The 10421-nt window shown below is 41.2% G+C and overlaps 1 protein-coding gene and 1 non-coding gene across 2 annotated transcripts; both read left to right on the plus strand.

Annotated features, from left to right (window-relative positions):
- Nucleotides 1-267: 267 nt before the first annotated feature.
- Nucleotides 268-7340, plus strand: LOC123062183 (subtilisin-like protease SBT2.3). The gene is made up of 10 exons (XM_044485562.1): nucleotides 268-808; nucleotides 1650-1803; nucleotides 2132-2529; nucleotides 3238-3333; nucleotides 3415-3487; nucleotides 3957-4239; nucleotides 4328-4659; nucleotides 5372-5642; nucleotides 6073-6354; nucleotides 6685-7340. The coding sequence occupies exons 1-10, from the start codon at nucleotides 561-563 to the stop codon at nucleotides 7086-7088; spliced, it is 2541 nt and encodes an 846-aa protein (XP_044341497.1). The 5' UTR covers nucleotides 268-560; the 3' UTR covers nucleotides 7089-7340.
- Nucleotides 7341-7487: 147 nt separating this feature from the next.
- On the plus strand, nucleotides 7488-7575 carry TRNAM-CAU (transfer RNA methionine (anticodon CAU)). The gene is given in 2 exon segments: nucleotides 7488-7525; nucleotides 7540-7575. It is a non-coding gene; the product is annotated as a tRNA-Met (tRNA).
- Nucleotides 7576-10421: the final 2846 nt, after the last annotated feature.

Genomic DNA, 10421 nt, shown 5'->3' on the forward strand with positions numbered 1-10421 from the left:
ATCAGATTTTTTAATGGATTGTCAACACATGTGTCGTGAACATCCATGATTCTTTTTCAACTTTTTAAACATATTTAGATGAATTTTGAAGGTTGGTATCATAGTACTAGCATGTAAGGATTGGTATCATCTGATATTTTCCTTCACTGTGGCCACCACCTCACCCCGTTCACACAGAGGCATAGAATACACCACCCAGGACCAGGAGGCACAGGCGCGCAGCAACAAAAGGCCAACGAGGTGGAGGCGCCCACGCCAAAGCGGCAGCAGGCGAGGCGAGGGCTTTGCCGCTCCCTCCGCCTCCTGCTCCTGCTGCAGTGGTCACTTCTTTATTGCCTGCTCCCCTCCTCTCTTCCCACGCTTGACTCGGGCACGGCTTAAAAGCGCACGCCTCCCTCGCCCTCGCCATTATTCCGCCGCGTGCAAGGCCAGCAGCTGCTCCACCTCGCCCAACTGCAGGCTCAGTCGTCCTGTGCTCCCGGCCATGGACCAAGGGCGCAGCTAGCCTTCCTCGGGGATTCTTGTCCCCCTTCCCTTTGGAGCCTCGGGGCGGCGAGGCAATGGGGGTGGCTCGGAGGGAGCGGTGGGCTGTTCCCCTCCTGTGGGCGGCGCTTCTTGCGGTCGCGCTGCTGGGCGGCAGCGTCGTCCGCGGCTTCGAGGACGGCGCCGCGGTGTACATTGTGACCATGAAGCAGGCGCCGGTGTCCCACAAGCGCCTCGACCTGGAGAGGTTTGGGAGCAGCAGGGTTGCCGCCGCCGGCGGCGGCGGAGGGGATAACCCGGCCACCAGCATCCTCAGGAAGCCGAGGTGGGCGGCGCTCTTATATAGCATAAATTTCACCGATTGTTATGCTTCCTCCATAGAGTGTTAATCCCCACCCTTGCAATTTGCGCCACTTAGATTCCGCACTTTATACCCCTATAAAAAAAAGTGTTCCCCAGTTTGAGGTTTTAGCACTTCTCGAGGTGGTACAAATAACACTTATATTTTGGGCCAGTTTTGGGCAAATTTGATTGTGCTATCATTCCGATGATTGGAAGGTCACTCCAGCCGACTACTCTGGTTACACTGTAATTAGTTGTTGAAATTTTTATCACTCCCATTATTATTTGTTGACAATTGGCCAGTGCAGTCATCTTAACATCCATACTGTGTGTACTTAATTATTACCAGTACATGTATTAACGACAACTTAAAGTATCCATAAAATGCAACATTACTTGTTTAGAGATTTAATTTTTGAATGCCTTTGTTGTCTATATCATGCTCTCGGTTATCTTTAATGATTTGATATTATATGAATTGAATTTTCCATTTGTTTTATGAGATTTTTGCTTAAGTTTCATTTACGCCTAATTCACATCGAGTAGACCCTGTTATTGTAAGAATTGTTAATTCAAGTGTTGTAGGGAGGGACTTATGTCAAACACAAACGAGAGCTACTACATAAAATTTTCCACGCCAGAATTAATTGGGAAACAGCCAGTATCTACTTTTGTCTACTTGGTGTATGCTACTATGAAGGGTCAGCTAAAGTTATTATATTGATTTAGCCTTTTATCTGAGAAGGTCCAGCAGTTATTTTCATGGAAAAAACATGAATGTGTTAGCTTTGTTTCTCGTATTAATATTAACCATGCTAATGCAGGCATGCTTCACCCAAATCTATGAATTATGGCTCACTCCTAGTGCGCCTTCAAAATTCTCTCCTGAAGAAGACACTAAGAGGAGAGCACTATACAAAGTTGTACAGTTACCACTACTTGATTAATGGTTTTGCTGTTGTCCTCACTCCTCAGCAGGTATCCAATTGTTTATGTTTGTTCCTTTCGCTATTTCTGTACTATCATAAAATTAGCTTGTAGTGTCTGTCTATCGCTTGTCAAAGAAAAGCGCATGAAATGTTTTGCAAACTTTATATGGTTAAATAAGGAAATTCATGTAATTATGAAGCATTGATAATCACTGAATATTCCTTTTTTGTTGACCTCCTGCGATTTGTTTCTTTCACCTTGTTAGTTGTTATCCTTATTTCTTTTTTCCTATCTGTTTTCTGGAACCTGTAGGAGATTGTTCAGATCGACTTATTTCTTATACACGTTTTAACTTGTTTTCTGCTTGCATTAAAAGGCAGAGAAGCTAAATAGGAGAAAAGAAGTGGCAAACATAATGTTGGATTTCTCTGTTAGGACGGCAACAACTTATACCCCTGAATTCCTTGGCCTGCCAGAAGGTGCTTGGGTGCAAGATGGTGGTCCACAATGTGCTGGCCAGGGTGTTGTTGTGGGCCTCATTGATACAGGAATCGACCCAAATCACCCTAGCTTTGCAGATGACTTGACAACCGATAATTATCCAGTTCCTGCTCACTACTCTGGTAATTGTGAGGTTACAAGTGATTTTCCATCTGGGTCCTGCAACAGAAAGCTTGTTGGAGCTCGACATTTTGCTGCATCTGCAATAACCCGAGGAGTCTTCAATGCCTCTCAAGATCTTGCTTCACCATCTGATAGTGATGGTCATGGGACGTAAGTATTTCTGATTTACCTATCAGGTTATCACAATTACTAGTAAACGAAGAAAATGAATGCTCCCCAGTCCCTACTACTGCGTCAGGCTGTGTAGGCACACATGCAGCTCTTTTGTTCCACAGTTGTTTCTTGTTTCCTCCAGTAACCCTCAGTAATTCTATGTTGTTTGACTACCCAAATTTTCTAATTGTATTCAAAAGTTTCATTCAAATACTAAAACACTTCATGAACCTAGCCTAGTCTTCTTTTTTACTTCTCTACTCCAGTTGACGATGAACCTGGCCTGGTTCTGTTATGTAAATGCTCAGGTATAAGTCATGCTAGTAATAAATGGATAAAGTTATGTTGTAAGAAATGATTTATGCAGAAATACCGGGAGATATGGTTATTTACTGTTGTTTTGTTTGTTTTAACTTGATATCATGCTAGTAATAGATAGATCCAATTAAGATGAAAGAAATGATTTATGCAGAAATACTGGGATAAACTGTTATTTACTACTGTTTTGCTTCCATGGTTTGTTTCTTTCAACTTGAACTCAAGCATTGCTTTCCATATGGACTAGTTGAACTACCTTTGGGTGTAGGCCTTATCTGACTTCTAACTGACGTTGCTTAACAAGAATAACAAACTACTGCAAGGAAATTATTTTGAGAGGCCACTTTCAGAGATTATTATTTCTGAAGTTAAGATTTGTGCATACAGCCACACAGCATCAATCGCGGCTGGTAATCATGGAATACCTGTTATTGTGGCTGGGCATCACTTTGGGAATGCAAGTGGAATGGCTCCTCGTGCACAGTAAGTCTACTTGTTTTTGGTTTAGGGAGATAGATATGATCCACTTTATTTCCAAATATATAATAATAACTTATTTTTCAGCATTGCTGTCTATAAAGCGCTGTACAAAGGTTTTGGAGGTTTTGCTGCTGATGTAGTGGCTGCAATAGATCAGGTAACGATCTTTCTGCATGCTGCTTATTTTCTGTTCGTGTAAGCACAAAACTAATGACCCACTTTAGAATGTGATCCCTGCATGAAGAAAAGGCATGATTTCTACCTCCTTTTTGAACGAAAATAATAATAATCTAATGGGCTTGATATTCCAAGAGATCAATTATTGTAGCATATACTAGCTAATCAAGACGAGCACACTACAAGAAAAGATTATAAGCTGTTCAAATTTACTGAATAGATCTGCATCTGGAAGTTCGAATTCTGTGATGACCAGTTGTACTAATGTGTTGACTAAAATTTTAGTAAGTGTTCGACATATATTTATGTTGCAAGTTTCCGTGGCATTATTAAAAATTTTGGTGTGATATTCTTGGCAAAGATCTGCCAACTCATTAGAAGCATTTTAAATAATGAAGAATGCTCTATTGCAGCGCTGTTGACAACAACTCCTTGCATCACATTTGCAGGCAGCTGAAGATAACGTTGACATAATCAGTTTATCCATTACCCCTAATAGGAGGCCTCCTGGATTGGCTACATTCTTTAATCCAATTGATATGGCACTAATGTCAGCTGTGAAAGATGGCATATTTGTTGTGCAAGCTGCAGGAAATACTGGTCCTTCCCCTAAGAGCATGTCTTCATACAGTCCATGGATTTTTACTGTAGGCGCTTCTGCCCATGACAGGGAGTACAACAATTATGTTGTACTTGGCAACAATTTGACCATTTCAGGAGTTGGCCTTGCTCGTAAGTTCCTATTAAGTTATTTCATTATGTGCTCTGTGCACGACTGCACATGGCGACCTTTTTAACTTTTGTTAAACTGCAAACACAGCTGGAACAGATGGTGATTCCATGTACAATCTGATTGCTGCACCTCATGCACTGCAAAATTATACAACTACTCCAATTGAAATGTCCCTAGGAGAGTGCCAAGATCCAAGCCATCTAGATAAAGATCTGATAAGGGGGAAGATACTGGTCTGCAGCTATTCCATAAGATTTGTGCTTGGCCTCTCTTCTGTGAAGCAAGCTTTGGATACAGCAAAGAATGTCAGTGCTGCAGGAATTATATTTTACTTGGATCCTTTTGTCCTTGGTTTCCAGCTGAACCCAACTCCAATGGATATACCTGGACTTATAATACCATCATCTGATGACTCTAAGGTATGTCAGCCAATGCTTCAGCCTTATTATTCTTACTCTTTATATCCTTTTATTTCTTAGACCTTGATCAGTCTTTTTTCTTGTCCTGTTTAACAGCTTATGTTATGGTATTCAATAGTTCTGGATTTGCTGTATGAATCTGGCATTTGGCATTGCAGTTGATTATGATAATCACGTTTGTTAATCAGCTTTTGCCTATTCTATCACTTGTTTAACCAAACCTTTTGCTGCTTCGATGGTTATTTTCCGAAAGCGGATTATAAATAACTTTAGCACGGCACATTTCAGTAACCACAAAGGCACAAACTGAGCCTTAATGTATGAAGTGTGATACTTCATAATTATTGGGCATGGTAAATGCATCAGGAAGTTAAAAGGTTTAAGTGCCTATTCAGCTCTTGCAACATTTTAGTAGACTTATCCTGTTTCCCGAACTTCTGTTCATTTTAATCCAAGCTTCTTTCGGCTGCTGGTGTTGCTAAGCTTAATTTGCTCTGGCTGTTATGTGCGTGTTGATTAATCGGTCTCTCTTCTCCATAGTTTTTTTTCCTGTTCTCATGGTTTTAGTCTATCTTTTTTTGGCTTCAAGTTTAGTTGTTGAGTGCAGTATAGTAACAGTTGATGGTAGATCAACTGAATTACTCATGTGGGAAAATTATTCTATTTCTTAAGAAAAACTAAGGTGCTAACATATGTGACTCGATATTGCCAGATATTCCTAAGTTATTACAACGATTCGCTTGTACGAGATGGGACGTCAGACAAAGTTGTCAACTTCGGTGCAGTTGCGAAAATACTAGGAGGTCTGAAGCCAAATTATGGTAGTTCGGCACCAAAAGTGATGTTTTATTCTGCTAGGGGACCTGACCCTGAGGATAATACATTGGCCAATGCCGATATCTTGAAACCAAATGTGGTAGCACCTGGCAGTTCCATTTGGGGTGCTTGGAGTTCGCGTGGATTGGATTCTGCTGAATTTACCGGTAGTTTGACAATTTACCTTCTATTCCAGTTAATACTTAAGTATTAGTACTCAAGAGCATTAAACATACAAATTGCATTCCAATAGAATGGAAGTGTATTTCCAAAAAAATATGTTTTCCCTCATTGTATTACGTTCTTCAAATATGTATTTGGTAGATAAAAAACTAATGGTTGCCATGCTATGAACTGTGAGTGAAGCATATGAGGACTGAGAATGGTACTTTTGTAAATTAATATGCAATTATTGGATTCTTTGCTCCTTCCATTGCCAGCAAAACTGCCATAAACAAAAAGTACAGCCTTACATTTGTATTTTTCTGTTCGGGTATTTACGCCGCTAACAACTAGCTTAGCATTAGAATCTGACCTAATATCAGATTCTCCATTGCCATGAACAAGTCATGATGGTTGTCTGATTTTCCTCTTCAGGTGAAAGTTTTGCGATGCTCTCTGGTACAAGTATGGCTGCACCACACATTGCTGGCCTTGCGGCGCTAATCAAGCAGAAGTTTCCTTCTTTTAACCCAGCAGCTATAGGTTCCGCGCTGTCTACCACTACAACTCTCAGTGACAAGCAGGGGAATCCAATCATGTCACAGCGAACATACAGCAACCCAGACTCCACTCAAACTCCAGCTACACCTTTTGACATGGGGAATGGGTTTGCCAATGCCACTGCTGCTTTGGACCCTGGGCTCATATTTGATTGCAGTAAGTTCAATGGCCATTCATCTCTTGTTTATTTGCTCAAAAAAAAAATCATCTCTTGTTTATGTTACTGCTAAGATTAGCTTGGGCTTGCCACAACTAGTGCGAACTGTGGTGTATTGCTTGAGACTAGCAGCTGGGTTTTGATTGACATCAGGTGTTAGGCCAATGTATGTCGAACCAACAGTTTATCAGATTGTTAGCATGGCTATGCCAAGGGGTGCATATATAGTGCAAATAACCCTCTAGGTTCTGATTGTAGTTTCGCGCTTGACAAACATGACTGTGTGACTAACTCCTTTCAAATTGTTTTGTTTTTCTTGTAAACTACAGGCTATGATGACTACCTCTCCTTTCTGTGTGGTATAAATGGTTCTGCTCCAGTAGTGGCGAACTACACCGGCAATAGCTGCGGGGCCTCCACCATGACCGGAGCAGACCTAAACCTGCCGTCGATCACCATAGCTGTGCTCAACCAGTCGAGAACAGTAACACGAACGGTCACCAACGTGGCGAGCGACGAGAACTACACGGTCAGTTGCAACGCCCCCTACGGGGTGGCGGCGTCTGCGACACCGGCTCAGTTCTTCATCCCCAGCGGGCAGAAGCAGCTCGTGACCTTTGTCGTGAACGCCACCATGACCAACTCTTCGGTGAGCTTCGGGGACGTCGAGTTCTACGGGGACAAAGGTCACCGGGTGGTCATTCCGTTCACGGTCATGTCCAAGGCTGTGTAGAGTTCCTGATAACTGAAAAGCTGACACTGAAACGGTGTCCTGACTGATCAAGCCATCAAGGTTGTATACGCAGCGGTGACCTGACTGCTTTGGAGGTAGAATGACCAGGATTTACCCTAGTTGTTTTGTTTGGTGTACATTTTGAAGCATGTCGTCCATGTAAGTAGATGCGTGGCTAGGTGAACAATAACTGTAAAGAGAATGTGTATCAGAACGCCCGTCTTTCGATGAATGAGAAATCCTTTTTGCAGAGGTCTTTTATCAGTTGCTACCTGCACTGTATGCTGTAGTTGTTTTTTTGGCTGATGACTTCCTATTGTGTTCCTGAGCTTTGTCAGGTTGAGTCGGCGGATATATATGTGTCTACTTCAATGCAGTATTTGAGAAGTTGTCACCGAAGGGGTGGTGGCGCAGTTGGCTAGCGCGTAGGTCTCATAGCTGAAAGCGAGTGATCCTGAGGTCGAGAGTTCGAGCCTCTCTCACCCCACAAAAATCCAGAGTGATGATGAAAACGCTCTGGTGACAACTTGGGTCGTCACAGTAGTCATCTCTTAGATGATGAGAGTTATACTGAGCTTTGGTATTTTTTTTGGCCATCAAGGTTTTTTGTTTTGTTCACTTGTATTTCTTTATATCTAGTACGGCAATGCTTTGGTATTTTTGTTACACGGGAACATTTGATCTCATTATTTCTAACTTAGCAAAAATCACGTTAGTTTTACAAAATTGCCAAGAAAATAATATGGCCAATCAACTTTACGTAAACTCCCAAAAATGAATTTCTCCGACAAAAGTTATTTAGCTAATGTAGTTATTCATTTAAGTACAGGCCACAAATAGACGTAATTTATTATTAACATTAACAAAGGTAAGTTTCCACTCAATGCCTACATTTCTTGATCTTTTCCATAATTTACAGAACTTAAGAAACATATTCTACTATGTTTTAAACCATGCTCAAAGAGAAAACACTTTAAAATGTATTTTACTAACTTTCAAACCTCAGGTTCCAAAAAACGTGGCTATTAATCATGGAACAACAAGTAATCCAAAAGTGAAAATGGGTTGTTTGTGCAACTCATATGCTCTTTCATCTTTATCTTCTTTGAGTGTTATGTTTTCTTCTTCTTCAGAGTAAACACGATGTTCATCTTGATATTAAAACAATAATTTGTATTTTTTGGTGATTCAGTATAACCATATGCATCATCGAAAATCTGCTAGTCTAGACACATATACATTTGATATTGTTACCTAAATACGGATGTAAAATGAGCCTATGACATTCTCGTGCACTGTGCACTCTTATATTCCGTGTTCCCACTTCCTCAAGTTCTTGAGCACACATCTTAGAGGGAAACTGAGGGGGGGGGGGGGGGGAGTTGTTGAGATTTGGTTGAGCATCAAGCAAGAGCATCTTTGAGCCTACAGATGCTACTCATACTCTTGGAGAATCGACATCTTCTAAACAGTTAGTCGTCATCTGAGAGCTTCCATCTTGTGGATACGCTAAGTTTGTGTAGGTCCGGGATCACCTCAAAATCCACTATTATTAATTGGGTGAATAGTGAACTTAGCTCAACGCGGCGCTGAGTGCTCACCCTCTCCTATGAAGACGTAAAGCCCGCCAACAACTAGAACTTTGCGAAATAAATCATTGTGCCTTCAAACACTTGCTATTTACTTTCTAGTTGCTTACTTCTTTCTTTGTGTTTGTTCCTTTTGTACTCCCTTCACCTCTCAAAAAAGGGCTTGCATGTTGCTTCACGCATTTCCAAACCTACCAATCATATAGATGTTCAGCCACTCAGCTTGGCTTGTGATTGGTCCAATTGACCATGAAGCTTGCTTTGTGAGAAAAGAGGGACACAGTTTAGGGCCTTGTTTTTAAGATATGAGAGAGTGCCCGGTAATTAGCTGTTGCTTGTTCTTACCTTTGCATGCTAATTAATAAACTGGATTAAAAATTGACACATCTTGATTTTTCACTTTGTTGGATATGTCAATGGTATAGTTCTCACTGTGTGTAGGTAGCAATAGCGGTCTGGTAAGAAATTTAAAGTTTTGCATGTTTTGTATATAGAAATTGTGACATTGCTATGCATGCAACAATACTAAAGAGGTTTTCCATGCGTTTACAAAACCCTATGACCACAAAATTGCGTCAAATTTGGTTAGTACTCCCTCCGGCTCTGAAAAGAACGCTTATAAATTTTCTTTGAAATCAAATGGTGCAAAGTTTGACTACATTTTTAGGAAAAATATAAAAAACTACGATACCAAATTGATATCGTTACATACACAATTGAATATATTTTCATATCTAATATTGTAGGTGGACAATTTTCCTTACAACGTTGGTTAAATATTGCACCATTTGATTTGATATAATATTTATAGTCCTTCCTTTTGAAGTCAGAAGGACTAGATATTTATTGAAACCGTATCGAAGTTTGTTGTTTACCGAGACCGAACCGGAGTCATAACTTCGTGTTTTGGTCCCTAACTCCTCCAACAAGAATGCTCGGCCGCTTTAACGCCATCGGTGAGTTTCAGAGGTTACGTCCCTTGGATTTTGGGTGGCCGTCTTCTTTTCTTTGGGACGACGATGTGTTTCAGATCATGGTCGCCAGAGTCTTCTAGCTTTGATCGACGACTTCTGACCGCCGCGTCAACAATGTTTCCCCGACTCTGATGGTGTTTTGGTGGGTGACCTGTGCAATTTTAAATTTCGACATGACCTTCGCCTTTAAAAAAATAAGATCTTATTTATCGACTTAACCGAATGAGCAGCTCTGGTGGTAAAGACAAAGCAGGGCATTTCTCCTAAAAAGAGAAAAAAAGAGAGAGCGGGCATTTTGTAGCACCTAAAAAATCCCCGAAAAAACCCTGGTTTCGAAGATGATACCCCTTTGAGGTAAATACATTAGAAGTCCTACAACTTGCGCAAGACGGTCAGTTTGATGCACAAACTTGCAAAATGCGTGTTTCTGGTCATCAAACTTGTGCGGGCGTGCAAATATGGTCACATTCCCGTACGTGGATGTATTTGCTGCCTACGTGGCATGCCAATGTGGCCAGGGCCCATTGTCAGTGGCTAGTACACGTGATGTTTTTTACTTTATACAAAAGCAGTCCGACAATAGTTGCCCACTGGGCCCCACCTGTCAGTATTTGCTGTAAATATATTGGGCTGGGAAAAATTGGACGGATTGAAAAATCAAACTGTTGTAATGGCGCTAGTGGCCTAACCACCGCAACTGATCGTGCTTGCTGTTTCATTTGGACTACTAAGGTGTATCACCTCTTGGATAAAAGTACACATTCTGAACA

Source organism: Triticum aestivum, chromosome 3A (genome assembly GCF_018294505.1).
Source record: "Triticum aestivum cultivar Chinese Spring chromosome 3A, IWGSC CS RefSeq v2.1, whole genome shotgun sequence".
NCBI lineage: Eukaryota > Viridiplantae > Streptophyta > Magnoliopsida > Poales > Poaceae > Triticum > Triticum aestivum.

What these genes read in the sequence shown, in the direction of transcription:
- LOC123062183 (XM_044485562.1), top strand. Translation starts at nt 561, where the DNA reads ATGGGGGTGGCTCGGAGGGAGCGGTGGGCTGTTCCCCTCCTGTGGGCG. An exon ending in TTGTCCTCACTCCTCAGCAG is followed by an intron (nt 1,804 to 2,131) that starts GTATCCAATTGT and finishes TTGCATTAAAAG; the next exon opens with GCAGAGAAGCTAAATAGGAG. An exon ending in TAGTGGCTGCAATAGATCAG is followed by an intron (nt 3,488 to 3,956) that starts GTAACGATCTTT and finishes TCACATTTGCAG; the next exon opens with GCAGCTGAAGATAACGTTGA.